The sequence below is a fragment of the Bos javanicus genome, chromosome 19 (genome assembly GCF_032452875.1).
Source record: "Bos javanicus breed banteng chromosome 19, ARS-OSU_banteng_1.0, whole genome shotgun sequence".
Classification (NCBI taxonomy): Eukaryota; Metazoa; Chordata; class Mammalia; order Artiodactyla; family Bovidae; genus Bos; species Bos javanicus.
Genome location: NC_083886.1, coordinates 12,593,857 through 12,621,597, shown reverse-complemented (window position 1 = coordinate 12,621,597; position 27,741 = coordinate 12,593,857). Strand labels below are relative to the sequence as shown.

Genomic DNA, 27,741 nt, shown 5'->3' with positions numbered 1-27,741 from the left:
AGTCCATCCTCAAGGAGATCAGTCCTGAATATTCATTGGAAGGACTCATGCTGAAACTGAAACTCCAGTACTTTGGCCACCTGATGCGAAGAACTGACTCATTTGAAAAGACCCTGATGCTGGGAAAAATTGCAGGTGGGAGAAGAAGGTGACGACAGAGGATGAGATGGTTGGATGGCATCACTGATTTGATGGACATGAATTCGAGGAGGCTACGGGAGTTGGTGAACTACATGGAGGCCTAGTGTGCTGCAGTCCATGGGGTGGCAGAGTCGGACACAACTGAGCAACTGAACTAAACTGAACAAGATTAGAATGCATGCAGGATCTATATGCCTTAAATCTTGTCTCAGGTGGTCTCCTAATAATGATGAGCTTTGATGAGCTTCCCTGGTTCCTCTAATCTTGCCTCAGATAGTTCCTTGGCTTCTCCTCCCTAGTCTCTGCATCTCTTCCCTTCCTCAATTACCAACTGTTCGAATTTGCCCTTGAAACCCAGGGAAGGTCATGGAGACTGGAGTCTGTTCCTTATAAACAAGAAATGGGGGACAGAAAGGCTTCCATGCCCAGGAGCACCACAGGGTCCTGCTCAGTTTAATTCTAAGTTTATATGGAAAAATGAAAGACCCAGAATAGCAAACACAATGCTGAAAAACAAATTCAGAGGACTGACACTACCTGACTTCAAGACTTACTATAAAAACAGGCGTGGTACTGATAAAGGAATAGACAGTGTATCAGTGGAAAAGAATAGAGAGCCCAAAAATGGGCCAACACAATACAGTCAGCTGATCTCTTGACAAAGGAACAAAGATAATCCAATGGAGAAAGGATGGTCTTTTCAACAGTGATACAGTAACATCTACATCCAAAGAGACGACTAGACACTGAACTAACACACTTCACAAAAATTAACTCAAAACGGGACATGGACCTAAATATAAAATACAAAACTATAAAACTTCTAGAAGACAAGATAGGAGAAAATCTAGGTGACTCTGGGTTCGGTGATAAATTTTTAGATCAAACAACAAAAACAGAATCCATTAAAGAAAAAAAACTTGAACTTTATTAATACTAAAAGCGTTATGTTCCATGAAAGCCTCCATTAACAGGATGAAAAAACAAGTCACAGGCTGGGAGAATATATTTGCAAACACACATCAGATGAAGGTCTTGCATATGAAATACCCAAAGGACCTTTTGCTACCACCACCACCCTCACGGGTCGCATGCACGCTCCCGAGAGGGGCCTGTCCCAGTCGGCTCAGCCCTACTGCCAGAGCATCCCCACCTGGCTGAAGCTGACAGCTGATGATGTGAAGGAGCAGATCTACAAACGAGCCAACATGAAGAGCCTAACTCCTCACAAATCTGTGTGATCTGAGAGACTCACATGGTGTTACACAAGTATGTTTTGTGAAGGCAATAAAATCTTGAGAACTCTTAAGTGCAAAGGACTTGCTCCTGATCTTCCCGAGGATCTCTATCATTTAATTAAGAAAGCTGCTGCTATTCGACAGAGAAGGCAATTGCAACCCACTCCAGTACTCTTGCCTGGAAAATCCCATGGACAGAGGAGCCTGGTAGGCTGCAGTCCATGGGGTGCCAAAGAGTTGGACATGACTGAGCAACTTCACTTTCACTTTTCACTTTCATACATTGGAGAAGGAAATGGCAACCCACTCCCGTGTTCTTGCCTGGAGAATCCCAGGGACGGCAGAGCCTGGTGGGCTGCCGTCTATGGGGTCGCACAGAGTCGGACACGACTGAAGCGACTTAGCAGCAGCAGCAGCAGCAGCTTCTATTTGAAAGCATCTTGAGAAGAACAGAAAGGATAAAGATGCTAAATTCCATCTGACTCTGATTGAGAGCCATATTCACATTATAATACCAAAGGAGTCCTCCTCACTAATTGGAAATATGAGTCAGCATAGCCTCTGCCCTGGTTGCATAAATTTGTCTACTGTACTCAAGCCATAAAACCATTGTTTAACAGGAAAAAAAAAAAATCCAAAGAACTCTTAAAACTCAACCATAAGAAAACAGCAGGCAAAATATCTGAAGAGATATCAATATCTCACCAAATGAAATATGTAAATAGAAAATAAGCATGTGAAATGATGGTTCAGTTCAGTTCAGTCGCTCAGTCGTGTCCAACTCTTTGCGACTCCATGAACTGCAACACGCCAGGCCTCCCTGTCCATCACCAACTCCCAGAGTCCACCCAAACCCATGTCCATCGAGTTGGTGATGCCATCCAACCATCTCATCCTCTGTCGTCACCTTCTCCTCTTGCCCTCAATCTTTCCCAGCATCAGGGTCTTTTCAAGAGAGTCAGCTCTTCTCATCAGGTGGCCAAAGTATTGGAGTTTCAGCTTTAACATCAGTCCCTCCAATGAACACCCAGGACTGGTCTCCTGTAGGATGGACTGGTTGGATCTCCTTGCAGTCCAAGGGACTCTCAAGAGTCTTCTCCAACACCACAGTTCAAAAGCATCAATTATTCGGCACTCAGTCTTCTTTATAGTTCAAAGAAGACTAGATGGACCTTTGTTGTCAAAGTAATATCTCTGCTCTTTAATATGCTTTCTAGGTTGGTCATAACTTTCCTTCCAAGGAGCAAGCGTCTTTTAATTTCATGGCTGCAATCACCATCTGTGGTGATTTTGGAGCCCAGAAAAATAGTCAGCCACTGTGTCCAGTTTCCCCATCTACTTGCCATGAAGTGAGGGGACCAGATGCCATGATCTTAGTTTTCTGAATGTTGAGCTTCAAGCCAACTTTTTCACTCTCCTCTTTCACTTTCATCAAAAGGCTCTTTAGTTCTTTCTCACTTTCTGCCATAAGGGTGGTGTCATCTGCATATCTGAGGTTATTGTTATTTCTCCTTGGCAATCCCAGTTTGTGCTTCTTCCAGCCCAGTGTTTCTCATGATATACTCTGCATGTAAGTTAAATAAGCAGGGTGACAATATACAGCCTTGACATACTCCTTTCCCTATTGGGAACCAGTCTGTTGTTCCATGTCCAGTTCTAACTGTTACTTCCTGACCTGCATACAGGTTTCTCAAGAGGCAGATCAGGTGGTCTGGTATTCCCATCTCTTTCAGAATTTTCCACAGTTTATTGTCATCCACACAGTCAAAGGCTTTGGCATAGTCAATAAAGCAGAAATAGATGTTTTTCTGGAGCTCTCTTGCTTTTTTGATGATCCAGCAGATGTTGGCAATTTGATCACTGGTTCCCCTGCCTTTTCTAAAACCAGCTTGAACATCTGGAAGTTCATGGTTCACATATTGCTGAAGCCTGGCTTGGAGAATTTTAAGCATTACTTTACTAGTGTGCGAGATGAGTGCAATTGTGTGGTAGTTTGCACATTCTTTGGCATTGCCTTTCTTTGGGATTGGAATGAAAACTGATGAGGGAAACATAAATTCAAACAACAAGGACATACTACTACCTATCTATTAGAACGGCTAACATTCAAAACACCAATTGTTGGCAAGGATGTGGAACAACAGGAACTCTTACTAACTTTTGGTGGGAATGTAAAATGGTATAATCACTTTGGAAGATAGTTTAGCAGTTTCTTGCAAGCTAAACACAGTCTTACCATACAATCCAGCAATGTGTTCCTAGGTATTTATCCAAATGAGAAGAAAGTATGTCCATACAAAAACATGTACACAAATGTTTACAGCAGCTTTATTCATAATTTCCCAAACTTAGAAACCACCAATATGTCCTTCAGTAAGTAAACAGATAAACAAACCGTGGTGCATACATACAATGAATTTAGTTCAGAAATAGAAAGGAATGAGCTGCCAAGTCACAGAGACATTAAATGTATACTGTTAAGTGGAAGAAGCCAGTCTAAAAAGACGACATGCCATGTGATTACACCTATATGACATTCTGGAAAGGCAACACCATGGAGTCAGAAATAAAAATCAGCAGTTACTAGAGGCTCAGCAGAGGACATGAGGTGTGTTGAAAGGAAGAATAAGTGCAGCACAGAAGATTTTTAAGGCAATGAAAGTATCCTGTATGATACTTTAATGGTACATACATGACTTTATGTTTTCATCAAAAGTCATAGACTTGTACAACACAAAAAGTGCACCCTAACATAAACCATGGACTTTCGTTAAAAGCAATGTAACAATATTGGTTCAACTGTAATTAATGCACTAGTATTGCAAGATGTTAATAATAAGAGTATCTATAGCATCTGTGGCTGGGGGTGGTGGTATATGAGAATTCCTTCCGTTTTGCTCAATTTAACATAGAACAACCACTTTAAAAAGTAAAGTCAAGCTGCATTCGCTTCAACTGGACAGCAAGTCTGTCACTGAAGGGTGATCTGGGAAGTCATCTTCATTTGCAGAGGCATTGTCTTCGAGGGCCCCCTAGAGCTAGTAAGAAAGCTATAAATGCCTATCTGCATAAACTGTGTTGTGAAGGACATTCAAGTAACTTAGGTGTTCCCTCTGGATATGGGAATAGGAACATCAGAGTAAGAAAGAAACTTTTTTTTTTTACTGATTATTCATTTCTGCAGGTTATTTTTTTATCATGCATTTTTTATGTCTTAAAAAAAAAAGTATTATCAAAAGTAAAATGAAAAGTAAGTTTGCAACCTTCCACTCCTCACACCTGCTTTAATGTCCCAGGAGTAATCCACTATTAATAGTTTTGATGTATACCCTTTCAGATATTTATCCTTTCCTCTGTAGGTTTTTCTAGCCCAACAATGTATCTATGTCTACATATGAAATTATGGAATAAACTACTTAAAAATTACTTAGATACACCAAAAATAAAAGTCAACTAATATAAATAAATAAGAACAAAGACAGAAATGAAAAACATTCTCATCTGCAAAAAAACAAAACAAAGAACCCAAAACAAACATTCTTCTGAAAACAGTGTTCAGGCATCAAGCCTCTATCCGGAAGATGTACAAAAGAACACACTCATAAAATTTGGAATGCGATTTCATAAGGTTCACAGTATCCTGTAGCCCACTCATGATTTCTCTACACCCAGGTTTAAAACCTCTAAGTTAAGGAGAATGAAATATGAATTTATCTTTTTATTTTCCAAATTTTAAAATTTATAGTTGACAAAATATTTACAACCTAAAATTACTGACTTCTTTTAGCTTTAAACAAAGTAATTAATTGCATATTAATTAATCCATATTTCCTTCAAACTAATAATGCTACTTTTTCATCTATAATTTATGTCATCACTTAGATTATCAAACAGATCCAATAAAATTTTAAAACAATTGCTACTTTTTTTTTTTTACTCTGGATTAATTATTCACTATTAAGTCATTTCAGAGAAGGCAATGGCACCCCACTCCAGTACTCTTGCCTGGAAAATCCCATGGACGGAGGAGCCTGGTAGGCTGCAGTCCGTGGGGTCGCTAAGAGTAGGGCATGACTGAGCAATTTCACTTTCACTCTTCACTTTCCTGCACTGGAGAAGGAAATGGCAACCCACTCCAGTGTTCTTACCTGGAGAATCCCAGGGACAGGGGAGCCTGGTGGGCTGCCGTCTATGGGATCGCACAGAATTGGACACGACTGAAGTGACTTAGCAGTATTAAGTCATTTCTAATTCACTAAATAAATTTTACAGGTAGAAAAAAAATCTTACCTGCAAAATGGGAAAAGTAGCAGTGGTGATGCCCATTTTGTGTAAATTTAAGAGCATTTCACTTCCACTCCATACTTTATAGGATGATTCATAATTCCTTTCCACAAGATGTTCAGAGCTTGCTTCTAACCAACTGGAATAAAATAAAACAATTTCATCAACCAATATTATCTTTATGTGCACCACTATTTCAACAGAACAAACAGAAATGTGATACACTGATCTGTATTCCTTGATGCTCTTAGCACATAAATGTAGATTAATTAAGACATATGTTAAATAGCATGTATGCTTCATATTACAAAGTAATCATACAGCTAAAAAGCAAACTTTTGTTCGGAAAAGAGACAGATGCATGTGATCCCCAATTTGTGTTTTGTGAATTTACACTGCTTAACTGGTGTGTCTCTCCAACTGACAAATTTGGTCTGCACATAAAAAGAAACACAAGAAAGCTAATAAAGAAATTACAGCATTAAATATTAACATTAAAATGGAATTACTAGAAAATAACTAATATATTGACTTACAAACACACGAGAGGCATTTGTACATTCAGTGAGTATTTAAATGTATTAATGCCAGACACTACACTGGGTAGTGGAAATACAGCAGTAAATAAAATAGGTAAAGTCCTTATTCTTATGGAAATGAGATTTTACTAAAGGGAAGTAGAAATAAACTTAGAAACAAATCCATGAACATGAAAACATTAGGTAGTGATAGTGATATTATGAAAATAAATTGGATTAATGTCATCTAATTGCTACTTTCATTTGGAGTGTCAAGGAAGCTCTCCTAGAGGTGACATTTATTCTAACAACTGAATGCAGAAAGCACTCAGTCATGTGAGAATCAAGGGGAAAAAATAAATGAGTATTCCAAGCAGAAGCAATGTCTGGGGGTGATTAACAAATTTTGCTTATTTAAAAACCTCAAAGTCAATGTAATTACAACACAACAGGCAGAGAGAATAATAGTATGAGCAATGTTAGTGTGATAAGTAGGAATCAGATGATATCGGGCCAGGATAAGAAGTCTGAATTCTATTGAGAGTATAATGGGAAGATTTTAAATGGAGGATTTCAAATAAGAGAGATAATCTACTTTAAGCATTTAAAAGATGATTCCAGTTTAAAGGCAGAAGGCATTATAGGAGAAAGGCAAAAATGAAAGGAGAGACCTATTAGGAGGCTGCCCTTGTGGCTCAGCTGGTACAGAATCCGCCTGTAATGCGGGAGACCAGGGTTTGATCCCTGGGTCAGGAAGAACCCCTGGAGCAGGGAAAGGCTACCCACGCCAGTATTCTGGCCTGGAGAATTCCATGGACTGTATAGTCCATGGGGTCGCAAAGAGTCGGACATGACTGAACGATTTGCACTTCACTTCAACCGTGTTCTAGGGGGTTCCTAGTGGCACTAGTAGTCAAGAACCTGCTGCAAATGCAGGAGACATAAGAGACACAGCTTTGATCCCTGGGTCAGGAAGACACCCTGGAGAAGGAAATGACTACCCACGCCAGTATCCTTGCCTGCAGAATCCCATGGACACAGGGGCCTGTCAGGTTAAGGTCCGTAGAGCTGCAAAAAGTAGGACACAACTGAAGTGACTCAGCACACGCATGCAGAGTGTTCTAGTTGAGAGAAGATTCTGGGATGACAGATATGAGATTGAAGGATTTGGGATATACTGTGTAGGTGGCATTTTTAAAACTTACTGGCGAATTGGATGAGGTGAGACAGTAATCAAGGATAATACTTAGATTTTTGATTTGAGGAACTGGTTGGTGGTACCTGCTTAGATAAGGAAGACAGAGCAGGTGGGGTAAGTAGGGAAAGAAAGGAGTATTTTGGAAAGTTGAAATTTTATATCCAAACAGAGATACAAAGCATAGTTGAGTAGACAAAAACAGCATTCCAGGGAGAGACTGGGACAAATACAGATTCAGGCCTCGTCCGCACTGCTTTTGAGTTATGTAATTTAAGGAAAATGAAGAACTAGAAAAGAAATGAGCATCCAAGACCAAGCCCTAACACACTTAAATATTTAAATATCAAACAAATTAAGAACTATCAAAAGAAACTGAGAAAGAATGGACTGTGAGGAGGAAGAAAACCAGGAGGTGTCACAGAAGCTGTCTAAGGAAAACACATTCCTGTGTGTCTGCTTGTTCTCACTACTTCACTTCTGATACCTCTGGTCTCACATGCATGTCAGTTTTTTCCCCCACACAAGCAATTCTCTGAGACATCAGACGGGTGTCCTATAATTCAATTCAATTTTGACACTAACTGAATTTGCAGAGACCCCACAGATTAAGTACTCAGTCTCATTAGACAGTCCCTCCTCCCTCCCCCAGCCTCAGATGCCAGTTGCAAAAGTCCAGGTTGTCATCTGTGCTTCTGACCAAATACCTGTAAGTCAGAGGTTCCCACAACCCCCTCCTCAGGTTGGGCATTTACTAGAACAGCTCAGAAATCAGGGAAACACATTTACCAGTTTATTATATAATAAAGGATATAGATAAAAAGTCAGATGCAAGTGATAAATAGGGTGAAGTCAGGAAGGTTGCCGGGCACAGAAACTTCTGTCCTTTTGTGCAATACACCACACTCCAAGTATATAGATGTGTTCACCAATGTAGAATCTCTCTGAAGCTTTTTTTTTGGTATTTTTATGAAGACTTCATTACAAAGGCATGATGGAACATTAATTCATTATCCAGCCCCTCTCCTCTTTCCAGGGGGAGGTGGAGCTCAAAGTCCCAACCTTCTAAATATGGCTTGGTTTTTCTAGTGACTGGATCCATTCAGGAGCCCTTCAACCATCACCTCATTAGAATAAAAGACAGTCCTATCACCCAGGAAATCCCAGGGGATTTAGGAGTTCTGTCAGGAACTGGGGTCAAAAATGAAACAACAAAACAGAAGATGCTCTTAGTGCTCTTATCAATTAGGAAACTACAAAGGTTTTAGGAACTCTGTGCCAGAAACGGGCGACAGAGACCTATATATATTATTTCACAGAAGACAAAGACACTGTTCATAAAGGTGGTATTCAACAGCAACCAACACTGCTGAGAGGCTAAGTAAGATAACAGAAATAACCTTTGCATTGGGCCATCTGTGGACCTCTGGTGATCTTGATAAGAACAATCTCAGTAGAATTATGCATACAGAAACACTACAGGGATGGGTGAGGAAAGAATGGGAAATGAGAAAATAGAATCAGCAACTACGGATAACTCTTTCAACATCTATGCTGTGAAACAGAAATGACAAACTTCTACACAGTAAAAACACCTCAAGGAAAGACTTAATCAATAGGAAAGTTTGGGCTAGGCTATCTCTATGTTTAACTGGCAAGGAATAATCCATTTCCCAAGTAGTCTGGTCCAAGTTTACTGATTATAAAATACTTGGCATAATAGAACATGTTTCCAATACAAAGGCAGCCAAATGACACTGAAAGACAAATGCTCTTACTTAATGAGGCTACAGCACACAGCTCGTAGGGGTTCATGATCTTTCTTCCTTATATTATAGTTAATCATACTATCTAGTTCATCCCGAGCAAACCGAAGCTGAACTTCCGTTACACTGTAACTTGCTGATTCCCGAGCACAGTCCTCAATGTTATGAGCTTCATCTAAAATGACAACCTGTTCTTTCAGATTGATGTCCATCTATAAGATAAAAGAGTTTTCTTGTAAAACATTCAGCAAAATGGATTTAACAGCAATAGGCAGGTCACTTCATTCAAAAATTTACACCACAGGCCAATATCACAAGTCCAACTACAGAAGTAACTGATTCTCAGTCTTAAAACTTGTAAAGCACTTAGACCAACCAAATATCTATAGAGTTATCCATTTTTCACCCTCAAAATACTTGTAAACCTATCAACCAAAATAATACGTGTTAAGTGACCCAAGATCAAGGTATAGCTGGTTACACAAAGGATTGTTAAGGATCTTCAACATAACTTAAAAAGCAGAAGTTTTAAAAAACCTGATTTAAAAAAATTTTTTTAATTAAAAAAAATTTTTTTTAAATAACAGCACAAGATTCAAAAGGCTCTCAAAATACTAATATATTATGTATCTGTTTCATTTCAGTCTTTTCTGCAATCCTTTAGAGAACTACTCTTCCCCAACACCCATGTGATGTCGGTAGGACTGTTAATCTGTTAAACAAGGTACCACTCTCATAATGTGGGTAGATTCAGAATCCAGGCCTGTCAATTAAATAAAGTATGCCATTCCTGTGTAGTCACACTAGTTCAAGAATGAGTATGAGATCCAATCTAGGCCATCCAGAGTAATTATAGGTGACTATACTTTTTTTCCAGGTTACCTAGCTGGAAAAAAGCTAGCAAACTATAGTTATCACTGTTTCCATTGGGAAGAACTTGCCTGATTATAAAGCCACCACAATAGTCAAGTATTTTTTTCGTAAGTCCTACCAAAGCTGGGTTTGTGTCAATGGCAACTGAAAGAGTTCTAATACAAACTGTCACAAAGCAATTGCCACTGAGTTATTCTGAGGAACAATAATATACAGAGGGCTGGAGATGGCTGAGGGAAAAAAAATGAAGGAGTACGAAATATACTGGGGTTTAAAAGATGAGTGGAATTTGGATTTGGACAGAGAGTAGGGCAATTCAATACATAGAGGTGTAATCAAAAGCAGAGATACAGGAAAGAACAAGGTATCCTCAGGGGATTGTGAGGTAATTTTTCAAGTGCTCAAGTTGGAAGTCTGTAGCAGAAAAGGCTGAAAAGGCAGATTCAGGTTAGACCATTGATCATCTTGAGAAAGCTTGAGAATTTAAGCAGAGGAAAGATGTTATAAAAGTAATATTAGAAAGACTGATTTGGCATTGATATATACAGTTGGTCAAAGGAAAGAGACCTAGTTGAAAGGCAACCAAACAAAAGGATGTATAGTTGGAGGAGCTGAAGGCAAGGAGGCAGAAGGGGCTGAGAAGTCCTTGTGATAGGCTGTGTGCATGCTCAACCATAGGGGTATTAAATATAATGCCATTCATTTTGAACTTCCAGAAATAGAAAGCTAATGAGAGTTGTACAGTCAGTTCTAAAAAGAGGAGCAATAATATACCATTATTCATTCTTTGTCTTATGCTGTAACAACTGGATGTCTCTAAGAACCAGGTAAATAAACATAAATGTTGTATCCAAAGTTCACTTATTCAAAGCTCACAAAAAATAATTTGCATAGTATGCATATTCTCCCAACCTAAGTTCTTCAAAACATAGATTTAGATAAATATTTTATAATAATTCTTTATAGCTATCATAAAGTGATACCTATAAATGAGTCTCAAATGGAGATAATTTTGCAGCCGAGGGGATATTTGGTAATATCTGGAGACATTTTTGACTGTGACAACTGTGAGTATACTATTGGTATCTAATGTACAAAACCAGAGACGCTAATAAACATCCTATAATGCACAGGACAGCCCACCACAACGAAGTATGTAGCCCAAAACGTCATTGCTGTCAAGGTTGAAAAATTATTTTATAATTCCACTTCAGTACTAGGTCCTTAAAAGTACTTATTACTTTGATAATTAAAATGACAATGTCTAAAATTCATTTTTTAATATCCCCTAGAATACACTTTGAACATTCTGTTTATACATTTTTCATAAATTAGGTATAAAGTAAAAGGCATTAAAACATCTAAAAGTTTTTACATTCATCACATATCCCAATAAATAGGAAAAAAATTATTTTAATTTTTACATATCTACTCACAGTTTCCCTTATCTGTGCATCTAGAAGATAGTTGTAGGGACAAAATATTATGTCAGCATTTTGCATTAGTTCTCGTGCTGTGTAATATGGACATGCCTTTAGTTTTCTCCCCAAGCTGACAAGTTCTTCTATATCCCAGGCCTTGTGCATCCCTTGGAAAGTCTGTAATGTGTGTTGATCACTCATTTTATGAACACCATGATAAAAATAGCAGGATTTTCCCTGAAAACAAATATGTACGGTTGAAACACTAGAACAGAAGAACTAAAACAAGTTTATCTCAGAATTTTTAAAACATCATTTAAGCCACAATATAAAGATTTAACAGAGGAGACAGAGTCCACCAGGTCTATAATATAACCGTTTTAAAGAACTACATTAGCTAACTCAGATAGAGCTCCAGATCAGTACAGCTCTAGACACTCCAGATTAACTTGAGAAACATTTTTATTAAATTATCTTTAATTGAAGGATAACTGCTTTACAATATTGTGTTGGTTTCTGCCATACATCAACATGTATCAGCCATAGGTATATATATGCCTCCTCCCTCCTGAACCTCCCTCCCACGTCCCACACTTTCCCACCCCTCAAGATTGTTACAGAGCCCCAGTTTGAATTCCCTAAGTCACACAGCGAATTCCCATTGGCTTTCTATTTTACATATGGTAGTGTATATGGAGAAACATATTTTTTTAAGTATATTTGTTGTGACTTTGTTCTGATTAAAGTTATATTAGGCAAAAATATTTCTGGAAGGATACATAAGAGCAATAGTATCACTGCTGCTGCTGCTGCTGAGTCGTTTCAGTCGTGTCCGACTCTGTGAGACCCCATAGACGGCAGCCCACCAGGCTCCCCCGTCCCTGGGATTCCCCAGGCAAGAACACTGGAGTGGGTTGCCATTTCCTTCTCCAATGCATGAAAGTGAAGAATGAAAGTGAAGTCGCTCAGTCGTGTCCAACTCCTAGCAACCCCATGGACTGCAGCCCATCAGGCCCTCCATCCACGGGATTTTCCAGGCAAGAGTACTGGATAGTTGCTCTCAAAGATGAGAGCCAAATGACTTGGGATAGGACTGAGAGAGATTTTTCTCTATAGACATTTCTGTATCTTTTCAGTTTGAGCCATGAGACAGTACTACTTAATCAAATACAAATATTAATAAAAACAAAGGAAGGAAAAAAGAATGGCAAGTGGGAAAGAAGGAAGAAGAAATGTCCCAGGGGACAAAAGTATTCATCATATAAAATTGGAAAACACAAGTGTACCAAAAATCTATAAATTACCTAAAGTCCCACTATATCAAAAATGTACTATTAATATTTTGATGTATCTCATTTCAGATTTGTTCTCTATATATCAATATATCTCTGTAATGTGACCCAATATTAAAGTAAGAACAAATCAAATTTTCCCCAGGTGCATGCACTGAGGATTACTAACAATCCAGTCACTGTTTTTTACAAAACTGGTACTGCCTTTTTTCTCATAGCCTATTTTACTGAAAATCTTATCAAATATATCTTTTCATATCACTAAGTTTTTTTTCATTGTTGCTAACATATATTGGATTAATGTGCCACATCTGATCAATCAGTTTATCACTGGATACTTAGACTGGTTTCAATTTTTGCTTTATAAATAATGCTGCAACAAGCACTTTTATGCCCATTTCTAAATATTTTCTTATCATACATTTTTAGAAATGGCATTATGAGATCAGAGAGTATATTTTTCAGTTTCTTGAAAACCGTATTGTCAAATTATCCTCCAGAAAATGTTTATGAACATTTTATATTACCCTTTTTCCACACCTTTATCAACATTATCTTTTTTTATTTTTGCCTGTTTTAAAGGCAAAAATAGAATCTTCTTTCAGGTAATATCTACTAATGTCCTTTGCCATTCTATTATTGAAGTAAAGAAATTTTATTAACATATATACACTAATCAAAAATAAGATGTTTGATAAAACACAGTCCTAGCAAAGGCATCATATCCTATTAAAAGGTTTATAAAATTAGAAGTATAAACTTCTACTTCTATTAGAAATACACAGGAAATTTAACTACCAAATAAAATTTCACCATTAATGTGATTATATATATAGTGCACTGTTTAATAGCTCCCACCAAATTGGAAATAAACTAAATATCTACCAACAGAGGATATGTTAAATAAATTCTGGCAAATTCATATAAATGGTATGTGCTATGCTTAGTTGCTCAGTTGTGTCCAACTTTGCAACTCCATAGACTGTAGGCCACTAGGCTCCTCTGTCCATGGGGATTCTCCAAGCAAGAATACTGGAGTGGGTTGCCATGCTCTCCTTCAGGGGATCTTCCCAACCCAAGGATTGAACCCAAGTATGGTCCTTAAAAAATGAGGTTGATTTGTCTTTGTGCTGATTTTTAAGCTTTAAAAATAATCTATACACATACATTATACAAAACATATATTATAAGTGTTTTAGAAGAATATACATAAAACTTTACAGTAGGTCCCTTAAAGAGATGGAAAGAACTGGAAAGAGAAATCTTCTCCTTTCATTTAATATCTTTCCATAATTTTGAGTCTCTAACCATGTATGTTAGTTTTCTTTTTCAATTGTCATTTGGTACTAGGTGGTGAAATAATGGGCCATTTTAATATTCATTAATTTTATATATCAATAAAAAAATTAATGTGATTTTGAAATCTAATATTTATCTTTCCCAGTTTGTTATTCTTAACCACTGGGGAGATGTATGTGTGTGTATGTGTATTTTTATCTACAAACCATCAAAAACGAAAATCTGTTTTTAAAATATTCATACATTATTACATATACAAAAATATCTAGACACTGCTAGAAATGGAGTAACTCATAAAAAGGTCATAACCTACAAAAGATGTCTGCAAATTCAAGGACAAGAACTGGTCAGCTGAGGACTGCTAATTCAGCCATACTACTTATTGTTCCTCCAAGGTATTAAAAACCAGAATTAGAAAGGGCTCACCTAACCATGTTCACTTGCTTCAATTTTGTATTATTTTCACTTACTTTATCTAATCTCTATTATTCTCTTTAATCCTTCATGCCATGTCAACTTCCCTATACCATATACCACCATTTGTTTTTGTTTCTAATGCAGTGAAAACTGTAATGGTTAAGAGAAAACTTGCTTTCTTTCTTGCTGATTAGTTGTCTGTCACTGGGCAAACTTCAGGGCCCATCTTTCTCATGTGACTAGGCATCAAGAGTAGCTGAACTAGAAGCCTTTGAAGAGTTCTCCGACCACTGACTGCCATTTCTGAAGTTCTTTCTAGCTCTAAAATTCTATGATTTTGGGTCTAGAGACCCAAATATGGAAGTATGTCAAGTATCTTTCATACTGACTTTGATATCAGATTGAGCTTAATAATGACATTCACCATTTCTTCATTCCAAGTACCTTTCATACTATTCTGAAAGTTTTTATTTGTACTGATAACAAAGTGATCACTAAGTTGCCTTCAAGTCTATGGTTATGGACTGTTAAATCTCATCTTAACAAAAAACAGATATTCTTCTATACCTAAAATAATTTTTTAGAATGATTTCTAGGGCTAGTTAAGATGATTTTTTTCTTAATTAAAACAAAATTTTACTTTTAGCAGATATGTGCATTGCTTTTCCAGTATAGGAATATAAGAGAAACAGTGAACAAAAACACATGTGCCTTTGGATCAAGCCAAAAAATCAGAAAGTTTACACTTTAAGGGCACTTAGAATGACACTGCTGTGCAGGCTGATAGCAAAACCAGAAAAGCTCATCCATTTTAGCAGTGTAATATAACCCAGAGGGGAGTCTGTCAATTGAAGTGTTATCACACTCTAAACTCTTTTTCACTTAAACTGTCAGTTATCAATTTATCATTTCTCTTTGGTAATTCAGCCATAGTAAACACAGACACCTTTAGTGACTTTGTAATTGGCCCTCATTACAATACCAAATTACCCTTATGGCTTGGGAACAAGAAAAAGAATGCTCATGTATGCCTTATGAGCTAGCCATTCTGAGGCAGAATTAGGTCAAGACAAATGCAGATAGCTTCAATTATTTATATTGTTAATATTCAAAAATAAAATATTTGTTTACTTTAAAACAGAACCTGAAGGCCAGTGAAAGTTCTGAATATTCAAGTCTATTTGATTTTTATTTTTACAAGATTCAAACTTAGGAGAGTAAAGATCAATCAAAAGACATAACCAGCACTGCAGGATTCTAAAAGATTACATAAAATATTTGCTTTCAATGCATAATCACATGATAAGTTTCTCAATAGCAAGTAGCAAAAAATAATGACTATGCCAGCAAATCTTTCTGCACAGACTAAAAACAAATTTCAAGCATTTGAGGAATTTAGTAGATCAGTTAGCCACATATGGAAAGAAGTCTACTTAAGTATAAAATTTATGGGTTTTTATCATGAAGAGCCTTTTCTCTATTTTATTATTTTTTTAACATTCAGCTTTTTAATATTTTTATCTCTCTTTGAAGAGAACTTTTTAAATATACAGTGAAAAGATTGCACAATTCCTCAGTTACAAAGAATATATATGGAAACAAATATGATCATACAATTTTAACAATGGTTTTGATTCAGTTATTCTGTATTCTCTTCTTGATTCTAAAAAAGTCATTTAAGTTTTTCCATTGAAGCCCTTTAGTACTTATATTTCATATTATCTATTGGGTTTGTGTATCTATTGAGGCTTCTTTTGAATAATTCCAATAAAGGTTGAATAAATTTCATATAATAATAGGAAGCACTGAAAAAGAAAAGCATAATAAAAAATAATCTATTCACATTATACATTAGGGGATGATATACAGTTAAATGAAACTAGAGTCTAAGAGGCTATGGCTCTTAGACTTTTGTGTAGAACCAACTATGTTGGTTCAACAAAATACAGAAAGACACAACTTTCAAAATATATTAAAATATCATTGGTCATTTCATATACTATCAATTTATGGTTCAACTATAATTTCTGGGTATAATTCCAGACTTGTAACTTCAATTTTGGAGTAAACTAGTTATCTAACTGGTACACAGACAACTAAACTAATACTGGCAAAATATTATCAAAAAATCATTACTTTAGTGAGATTTATTTATTTCCACCTAGCCAAAATTCATATTATTCTAAATTTCCCTAGAAAATTTCAAATCCATAAATAACATATCTTTAGTTAATAATTTACTGTAATTTTAAAAAGAAGTTTATACTAATCAGAATGATGAGACAGTGAAATCATTACATTTCTCAATTCAAAAACATTTTAAAATTTGCCCAGAGAGGTCGTATGCAAATTACCTTATTCTGAAATTTTTTAATATATAAAATATATCAATTAGATCTAGTTAGGCTAAATCACTTAAATGTTTTTTTCTCATTTGACCTCTATGTTTGACTATCTTTGAAAGAAGAAATTAAGACATGGAAATTAATTTTCAAGGAATTAAATAAATATCCCCATGTTTTAGCACAAAAACTAATAATTTTAAACTTGAATAAAAGATTTCCTTATGGTAAAATTATTTTTTAAAAAATATCAACACTAGCAATCAATCTGACTTAAGTTATCACTGTAAATGTACATATAAAATGAACACATTAAAAATGGAGTAATTTTTCTTTTCAGTCTAATTTTTTGCCTAAAATAAATGAACTTTACTCACATTTTTTCCATCCAGCAATTCCATGCACTTTTCATTTCTGTTGAAGTTACCCATTACTTCTGGATGGACACAAGTATGATCCCTGCTGGAAAGAATAGTCATCGGGACCCCTGAGTACGCTGTTCTCTGGAGCTCTCTAGTAATCTGAGCAATCTGCTTGTGTGTGCGTGTCCCAAAATATATTTTGGGTATCTTGGACTTCCCCCCATGATCCTTCTTAGTGGTATTTGAAGAATCTTCACTGTTTCCTTGTTTGGTAGAACAACAGCACCTAGAACAGTGACCAGGGGGCTGTAACAAAGGAAAGAAAAGATGACTATTGTCTGGACTACCATAAAATTTTTATCAAACTTTTCATGGAATGAAAACTATAAGTAGCGAATCACGGTTGCCAAATAAAGGGAAATTCCATAATGTCACATCATCTAAAATTTGCCTTTAAAGAAAAAACTGCAAATTCAATTTCAAATTGGTTCTCTTTCTCTCTTGAGTTACAAATGTTTCCATATTTGCACTGTTTTCTAACATACTACTCCCACTCTCAAATTTCAAATGTTTTAAGTATATTTTAATTCTCCTCTTTCATAAATTATAAAACTAAGACAAAACGAAAGACAATTTTCATTTTTGCTTAGGCTTCAAGTGAATTGTGATATTACAGTTTAGATTTAAGAGTGTTATTTTTCTTCAAAGCACAATCCATTCAAATATCCTTTAATAAACCAGTACTTTAAAAAGCATTTTAACATAACTTACAAAAGAATAGAAACATCAAGCTGAATTTAAATCATCACTCAAAAACAATAAGAGAAAACTATTCTCTAGCAAAGGTATGAAAATGAATGCAAATTATTAATATTTAATAATGAAGACAGACTGCTTGTGTGGAACAAGTATATCTGAAATTCAATTACCGGTCATCAAATATAAATCCATCAGTACAATTATCATTCAAGATAGCTTTTCCTAGACAATTTTACTCAATTCAGTTTCATAATTAAAAGTTATATAAATGGCTCCTTAAATATACCATATGGAACATCAGGAGTACGTTATAATATTTACCTGGCTTTTCTCTATTTCCAAACTCAAATATTAAAAAAAAAAAGTAGCTTAATGCTATATATTAGAACACACTGGTTCTTAATAACTACTCTCTTCTCAACTTCAGTTACTATACAAATGAGACAGAATGCAGCCTCCTTTAAGAGAAAGATTAAGAAATGGTTAGTTTATAGGAATGGTCACTGATAGGGAAAAATACTAAATAGCACAGTAGCTTAAGAGAACTTGTACTAGAGAGTTTAAGTTTAGTAGAACAAACACTCCATTTAACTGAAGTTTTTTTTTTTAATTATAATCAGTAAGATTAGCCTTCATAAACAAATGCTAAGTCATAGCATGTTACACCACAATACTGGGGATCAAGCTGTCTTTTAGCCTCAACTCAGTGGAAAAGCAAGTTCAAATTACTCCCAGTCTCGCTCAACCTTGTCCGCCATTAAATATTACAATACATGATAGAATGGATGTAAATGTGACCCTTCTGGAGCTGTCACTCACTGGGATAAAAGGTTCACTGATGTGCCAAATAAACAGTCAGTCAAAGCAGATAAAGTTACAGCCATGCTGGAATTGTTACATTCCCCTCTCAGGTTGCCAGTAACAGCAGATTTCATTACAGAGTGCTGCCACATTAAATAGCCAGTTCCAAATATCCTGCCTTCTATATTGAATAATTACTTATTCACTGAAAGGATAAAAGAAGAGTTATGAATGGGGCTCTTGTCAACAGTGAGGCAGGAAACAGCTGACATGTGGTTTATGTTACATATGTTGCAATATCTAACAATTTCTGGTCACACAGAAAATGGAATGCAAATTATATCATGGTATTTCTGACTGAATTCCTTTTTGTCCTTTTCAATGATCAAATTAATTAACTTAGTAAAAGAATTAAGGTAACTCTTGGTAGCAGAATTAGTTTATTTTCATATTTTCAATCTTTTTACTCAGTTATATCTCTTCCCTATGATACAGTTAAATTCATTGTGAATATTAGAATGCTAGGCCCAATGTATTACGATATTCTCTATGGATATATACAAGCCTAAAAGTAATTCAATAAAGTAGTCTTTTTCTCATGGCTTGGAAAACCTACTTTTTGATATGATACTTTTCAACATGAATTCCACTTAAAGCTTTAGGATCTACTCCTTTTATTTTCATTCTGCTATTTTTCTAAACAAAAAATTCAAACGTTATAGAAAAATACAAAATAAGTCAACCACCACATATAACTAGCAGATCCTCCTATATGTATCTTTCATATTTTTCCAATAAAAAAGGATGCTGTTATACAGTCTTATAACTTTCTGCTTTGCATTCAAATGGTTTAATTTTAAAAGCAGTATTTGCACTAGTAATTTTTTAAAGGGATCTGCTTACCTTAAAATGTTATACTAACAGCATAACTAACAAAAGCAAAAGATACAGGGACTTGTTTTAGAAAGTTCTTACTAGAGTAGCTTTATTTATGTACCTTAAATGTGTTTTTCACTCCGTAATTGAAAAAAATTATAAAACAGAACTAATTTTTATATTAAAAATGTTTTATGTTGGTTAAATCTTCAAGTGTTCTGAATTATACAATTTATGAAATCAAGGGTAACTCCTCAAGATGATGGTTTTCAGTGAGTGGCTGGGCAAGTAGAGTAGAAGACAGAAACTAAGAAAGTTGATTCTTATTTATTTGCAGATTTAAAGAAAAATTACTTCTTCAGAAGTGATCTTCTATTGAAGTTCCTATTTAAAGGATTTGGTATAATCATAGTTGAAGATGGAAAACACTGAACGCAATAATAGAACAGAGGCTTAAAAAAAAAACAATTATTTAGGAACAAAAGAGAATTATTTGTACCAAAATCACCAACTTTCAATTTTGTATGAAAACAGAGAAAGAATCCTGAAAACAGTAATGATAAGAACTCATAAAATCCTCTAGTTCAAAATTAGGCTAATATTTTCTGGCTTCTCTCTGAAACTCTTTGACCTAGGGATCTTAAAACAACAGGTGAACAAAATTAAGTATTTTTCACCAAGTAATTCTCCTGCTGACAAATGATCAAGTTTACCTCCCACAAGGATATTTTCCTTTTGTTTTTGCTCTTTAAATTTATATAGATTGTATCAGGAAACTGGAGAATAAATTAAAAAGTATTCTTTCTCATCTAATATATCTAAACCTCAAGAAAGATAAAACACATAGGCTCCCCAAACCTGAAATCTCTAAGAACTGTTAAGTAGCAATATCATATGGTAGAACTAATCTCTTTAAGAGATGACTTCTTTTCCCATAGCTGGAAACTGTCTAGAGTTCCTTTTCTTCAACAAAAGGCAAGAAAACTTAACCCAAATAACAGCCCCCAAAAAATCTACTATCATAAGAGATGTGGATGTGACAGTTGTATTAGTTCCACATGTAGGAGTCAACTGTTTAAAAATACATTTCAAATCTACAATAGCCAAAAACTGTTCTTAGGAGCAACCAGGGATTTTAGAAAATTATCTTTGTGTCCAACAATTTCTATTTATTCCCTCTCTTCTCAGACTATATAGATATGCATTAATGTTTTTTGAAAGGATAAAGAATGAATATAATATTTGATCTTGAAAGGGCAACTTCTGAGTCCTTGCCACTATTCCTTTCACAAGGTTGTAATCAGAAATAGATTAAGATAACTGTGTCAACCTCTAAAGTTTCATAGCTCTCGCCAACCTTTCCCCTGAACAACAATGAAAATTACTGTGTTAAAATTACTATATTTACTTGGAAAAATAAAAATTAGCATGGTGACTAAATATGCCTGAAAAAAGATAATAATAAAGGAGTAGTGAGAAATGACTGCATTGTCAGAAAAGTTATTTTGTGAGTTCATAAATCAGGGGAGTATCTAAACAGAGTCTATGAAATGAATTCTAAAAGTAAGCATAAAAGGATGTTTAATATGAAAAATTAGCACATAAAGTAGAGGGGGAAAAGACCAGAAAGAAGCTTATCTGCATGAAATAGAGAAAACTAGGTCCATGAAACAGTAACATACTTTTCCATATGTGCATGCATTGTCTTTCAACCACACTGCAAATTCCTGAGGACAGAAACTATGTCTTACGTTACTTCATATACTCATTCACTGAGCATGGTATTTTGCATATAACTGTAACTTAATTTTTTTAATTGATGGATTGTGACTAATGTCCCTAAACCAAATACTGTACCCATGTACCACATTTTATTTATCCGTAGATGTTTAATTGATGCCCAAATTTTACTTCTTCACATATCAAAAAGTAACCTCAAAATGAAAAGGTTAGCTTTTAAAAAAAAGTACAGGACAATTTGTTATTTTTCAAGAACAAAAAGAAAAATCATCTTGTTATGTTAATATTTGGGCCACTTTAGTTGTGAATGGCAAACACATATCCTGATATATTCATTTAATAACTATCATTTATTAAGGCTGTCCCTGTGCTAAGCACTCTACATGTACATTCATTCATTCATCTATCCATCCATCCATTCATTCATTCAAGAAACATTAGAATTCCTGACATTATTAGGCCAAATAGAAGACAATGACAAAGATCATTTCATCCCACCGACAAAGAGACCTTCACTTTTTAATTGTTCTACAAGGTGTGTAATAGGAGATTATCAATACCAGTTTCACTTAGTACTCTAAGTGCATTATTTTCTGAATGCAACTACAAAATATTCTTAAGTATAAGCTATAAAATTTACTTCATAAAAATCATTTTAACTTATTATTAGTTGACAGTTAAGGCAAATATTTTCCAACAAGATGGACATTATGTTCCACATGGGGGAAAAACAAAAATTCTTCAGTTGAGAGACTGTTTAGAGCAAGCATCACACTCTTTCTACAAAGGACCAGAGAGGAAATATTCTAGATTGTATGGGTCATAAAATCTCTGTCCCTATATACAGAAAAATATCTTTAGGACCTCAATATAGGGAAGGATTTCTTAAACAATACACCAAAAGCACAACAGACTGAAAACAATCCTGAGAAGATACATACGCTGCATATAACCAACTGAGGATCAGTGTTCATAACACATAAAGAATCCCAACAAACCTATTTTTTAAAAGCCCAATAGAAGAATAAGAATCCAAGAACAAAAAAATCACAGGAGAGAAAAGCAGAAAACCCAACAAACATCTGAAAAGATGTGCAACCTGATGTTCAACTTCATTAGAAAGAAAGAAAGTGAAGTCGCTCAGTCGTGTCCGACTCTTTGCAACCCCATGGACTGTAGTCTACCAGGCGCCTCCGTCCATGGGATTTTCCAGGCAAGAGTACTGGAGTGGGTTGCCATTTCCTTGTCCAGGAGATCTTCCCGACCCAGGAATTGAACCTGGGTCTCCTGCACTGTAGGCAGACGCTTTACTGTCTGAGACACCAGTGAAACTAATTAGAAAAATGCAATTAAAACCCTAATTGTATTTCATTTACATTCACCAGACTGGGTGTCAGAAAAGATATAAAGCAACTCTCTTAAACACTGTTGATCCAAGTATAAAGTGACACAATCACTTTGAAGAACAAGTTGGTGATACAGTGATATCAAATATATACAGACCCTTGGCCCAGCATGAGCCTGCTAGTCATACATGATAGTGACAGACTTGCAGATTCAGAGAGATACAACAGGGATACTCTTTGTAGTACTGTTTTAATAGTGAGGAAAATAAGCTAAATGTGTCAGCAAAAGAATGAGTAAATAAATTGTGGAGTTTGTCTATCAGTGGAATACTGTAAATAATTTTTAAAAAAATACAAACCAGAGTTCTATGCATCAACATAGATAAAGATCAAAAAAAGTGTTGAGCAGGTTAAGTGTGACTTATATAAAATTTTATTTTCCCCATAAACTTCCAAACAAACTGATGACAGGAATAAAACTATAAAAACGTTAGGTAAAAAATTAGGAATCCCCACTACAGTAGATAATCCTTGGAGCTAAGGAACGTAGTACATACATAACACACCTAGAAAATGCTAAAAAGTGCTTCAAATGAAACCTAAAACAGCAAATACACGGGTTGCTCCTCAGCAGCTTAATACCTAACAGAACAACTATCATCTTAATCTCGCCTGACTAAAATTTTCAACTTAACTGATTAGGAAATAGATTCCTAATTTACATATATGTATTGTTACAGAGGAGAGTTTGGGATCACCCGGAAACTACAAACACAATTTTGTATGCATTTTTAGAAAGTGAGTCCATAACTTACCATCATGTGCTCACAGAAGACTGTGACTTATTTGGGTGAGGACTTTATTTTAGAATTTATGTCTGATTTTACAAAGAAAATAAAATAGAAATAGCATTTTATTTACAATGAACTTGCTTAGTCACATTAATTCTGTAAAGGAATAAACAACTTGATAGTCCAAAGATAATTTTATAAAGATTCCTCTACTGCTTGTAAATTAATTTCTCTTTATGTTGGTTAATTATGCAATATTAACAAAATTCTATAACATTTAGTTCACTAATGTTTACTGCTAACTCCATTTTATAGATGAAAAAATAAAATCTGAAGTTCTTCAAGTGGCTACAAAATTCATGATAGATTTGTGAGAAGTTAGAATTCATAACCTTAAATCTCAAAGTTTTAATTAACAAGATCATTTTTAATTTACCATTTAACTTGACAAAAAGAAAAGCAAAATACTGCCCTTTTTTATTTCCAAACATCACACACATGAAGAACTAGTGGTAAAAACAAGTCAATGAATACTGAATTATACTTTGAGACATATGAAAGAAGGTTTACTGTTAATCTTTATCAACCATTTGCTGTTGTCCACGCCATCCAAAGAGGTACTGAATGCCTGTTGTGCAAAATCTCACGTAGGCACACACTCTAGTTAAGATAGCGAAAGTGACATAACTATACCGTTTCAACTATTCTTTTTTAAAAATTCAAACAGTAGTACTCTACTGCCACAGTTTCATGATTAAACTGCACAAGGCAGCTGTTTATCTACTTACAGCAACCAGCAGGTGAACCTGATTCAATATTTATCACAGGCTTTCACAGATCACTGCTAACCAAGCAAACGTTTTAATTAAGCTGGAACTTGCTTCAAAGAGCTCATTCAAGATGTCAATCAGCAGGTAAGGGATCAGATACAGTGTCAGGTGAGAGTGTGTAATACAAATCCACAACTTTCTTCATCCCATCGCTGTAAATTAGCCTGCTCTAAAGTTCAGATTCTGATTGTAACAGACTGCCAGTCTCCTGGAATGTGTAACTGAAGTCACTCAAATTCTATTGTGAAGGTTGTAAGCAATATGTTAAACTGCAGTGGGCTAGCACATTAAGACAGATCCTTTTCACGGTTGTTTTTTGATACCATAAGTGTCTGTTACCGTACTCTCCACTTACTGTTTACTTTCTTGCCTACTGTAAATGGGAATTCCTTAAGACAGCTGCCTCAGTTTCTGAGTTTATAACCAAGAACACCCCAAAGTGGTATAATTTTTAATCTACATTTATACTAGAACAATCATATTTCTATAAGACTTCTCAGTTTAAGAACAAATATAAAGATGACCAACCTGTACAGAGCAACAGTCCTCCTGGAACAGTAGCACTTTATACAGATGTGACTACAGCAGTGAGTCTCAAAGTATAGCAAGTAGTCACACTGACCAACTTCATGAGAAATACCTGGGGTATTTATTGATACAACAACAACAAAAAAAAAAAGGAAAAAAGAATCAAAGAAAGGAAATGGGGGAGAAAAAGGAAAGTTCTTCCTTAGAGAAGAATGCTAGCTAAAACTTGTAAACAGAATGGTAAAATCTTAAAAATTACTATTTTACAACTGCCATGTAATAGTTGATTCCTACAAGGTACATAAATGGATGCTAAAATCACTGGGTAAATGTTGTTGGGAAACAAGATACTCACATGAACTCCAAGTATCACTCCAAAGATTACTTCTTAATTACAAAAGAAAAATATGCCTTTATAATGGAGACCAAGTAGTCGATTTGTAACACTAGCAGTAGGGAGACAAACTGGCATCATGTGCCTCTGGATATGCTATAGTAGGAAATATACTATGTACTTTTCTTGAATAAAACTACATGATTAAGAAATCTAAACAATCAAGCCATGAATCAAAAAGAACCTAGGAATACAGAAACAGTGGTAAAACGATATTATTATTTAGTTGGTGAAAATTAATCCAACCGAACCCTTATGATATTTGCAGTTGTATATTTTACTTCAAAAATCCTTTGGAATTGTCTGACATTTTTATCTTCTCCTTTATCGTACAGTATTTTGGCATTTTTCAAACTTTTTTCAATTAATCTTTTAAAATGAGAAAACAAAGCCATCCTGTGATGTCATCTTCTACATACTGACCAAAATGCTATAAATGAAAGAGATTTTTTTTAGTAGACAAATTTTTCAGTACATAAGCCTCTAAAGCAGCACTAGCTGCCACAGAGCAATAAGCCTGTGCACCACAACTAATGAGCCCATGAGCCGCAACCACTGAGCCTCTGTGCTGCAACTCTGAAACCCACACTCCCTAGATCCTGTGATCTGCAACAAGAGAAGCCAGCCAATGAGAAGCCAGCGCACTGCAACAAAGAGTAGCCCCACTCGCTGCAACTAGAGAAAGCCTGCTCACAGCAAGGAAGACCCAGCGCAACCAAACAAATAAATAATTACTTAATTAATAAGGAAAAAAGATTTGTAAATGGACAATAAGCACATGAAAAGATGCTTAACATCACTAATCATTAGGAAATGCAAACCAAAACCACAAAGATATACCATTTCACATCCACTAGGATGGTTATAATTTAAAAAGAAAACAGAATACAGAATAGAAAATTACAAGTGCTTGGCAAGGATGTGAAGAAACTGGAACCTTCCTGAGAATTCCCTGGTGGTCCAATGATTAGGGCTCCATGTTCCACTGCAGGCAGCACAGGTTCAATCCCTGGTCAGGGATCTAAGATTCCACACACCTCAAGACACAGCCAGGAAAAAACAAAAAACGGAACCTTCCTACATTGCTGGTAGGAATATAATATAGTGTAGTCGCTGTGCAAAATGCGATGGAAATTCCTCAAAAAATTAAATAGAATTACCATGTGATCCAGTAATCCCACCTCTGGGTATATATCCGTAAGAAGTGAAAGCAGAGATGGACACAAAGATAATTGTACACCAGCATTCATATATTCACAATATTGGCATATGCACAATAGCCAAAAGAGGAAAACAACTCAAATGACCACTGAAGTATGAATGGATAAACAAAATGTGGTATACAGGCATTGAACAGATTATTACTTAATCATAAAAGGGAATTCTGACACATGCTATAACATGGCTGAACTCTGAAGACATGAAATAACACAGATACAAAAGGACATACATTGTACAATTCCACTTACATGAGGTTCCAGAGTAGTTAAATTCACAGACAGAAAGGAGAATGGTAGTTATGCAGAGGCTGAGGCAAGGGAGAACAGGAGTTATTGCTAAGTACAGAGTTTCAGTTGGGAAGATAGAAGAATTCACAAAAAGGTGAATAGAATAGATTTAATGCCACTGAATTGAACACAAAAAATGGTTAAAATGGCAAATTTTGTTATGTACACTGTATCACATTTTTTAAAAAAATGAACAGAAAAATCTGTTACCAGCAGGGCCATACTACAAATGTTAAACGAAGCCTTTTAAGCTAAAAGAAAAATTATGCAAGATAGAAACCTGAATCTACATAAAGGGATGAAGGGAACTAGAAAAAGGAAATAAGAGGATGAAGGAAAAAATAATTTTCGTGATTTGTAAATTTATTTAAAAAATGGAGGGAGACTTCTGGTTTCCATTTTTGATATAAATAGCTTGGAAGTGGCCACTCCATCCTGACAGATAAAAGGCGAAAAAACTGAAAAATCAATAACTTTTCCTGTATTTGTAAGAGAGGGGAGGACAATCCATTGCCTTTAAGATTAGGAGACAGCTGAATACAGGAAGTAACAGCTTACTGGAGCAGCAGTACCAGGGAAAACCAGTGCAGGAACAAGTGCTGGGCTAACAAAGCCTGAACCATAAATGATGAACTGCTACAGACTCAATACGCATGACTCTCTTAGTTAAAAATTTAGGGGCACTTAACATGGAGGGCTCCCAGATATTGTGCGAGTTATGTCTAGGAGCCAGATCAGGTTCCCTCAACACACTGGGGAGAAAAACACCCTTGTGCTCCCAGTAATGGGAGGGGGAAGGGAACCATTTTGAAATATACCAGAGCACTCTGGTTTTCTTAACAAAGCCTGCTCTGAGGGGAAACTGAGGCAGCTATGTTAAGGAATTTCCATTTACAGTGGGCAAGAAAGTAAACAGTAACAATGTTTTTCTAATACCATATTATGAACATGACTGTAATACTTTATGCCTTAAAAATTGAATGATGATTGATTCACTAGTGTATAGGTCAGGCTACTGTG

The 27,741-nt window shown here is 35.5% G+C and overlaps 1 protein-coding gene across 3 annotated transcripts in view; it reads right to left on the bottom strand.

Moving 5' to 3' along the window:
- BRIP1 (BRCA1 interacting helicase 1) overlaps positions 1-27,741 on the bottom strand; it is a 182,294-nt gene that overhangs the window by 111,141 nt on the left and 43,412 nt on the right. For all 3 annotated transcript variants that reach the window (XM_061390217.1, XM_061390216.1, XM_061390218.1), the window contains exons 7-10: positions 17,164-17,454; positions 11,452-11,673; positions 9,155-9,354; positions 5,670-5,802 (exon numbers count right to left, since the gene is read on the bottom strand). In XM_061390217.1, the coding sequence (XP_061246201.1) occupies positions 5,670-5,802; positions 9,155-9,354; positions 11,452-11,673; positions 17,164-17,454 (846 nt within the window). The remainder of the gene's footprint in view (positions 1-5,669; positions 5,803-9,154; positions 9,355-11,451; positions 11,674-17,163; positions 17,455-27,741) is intronic.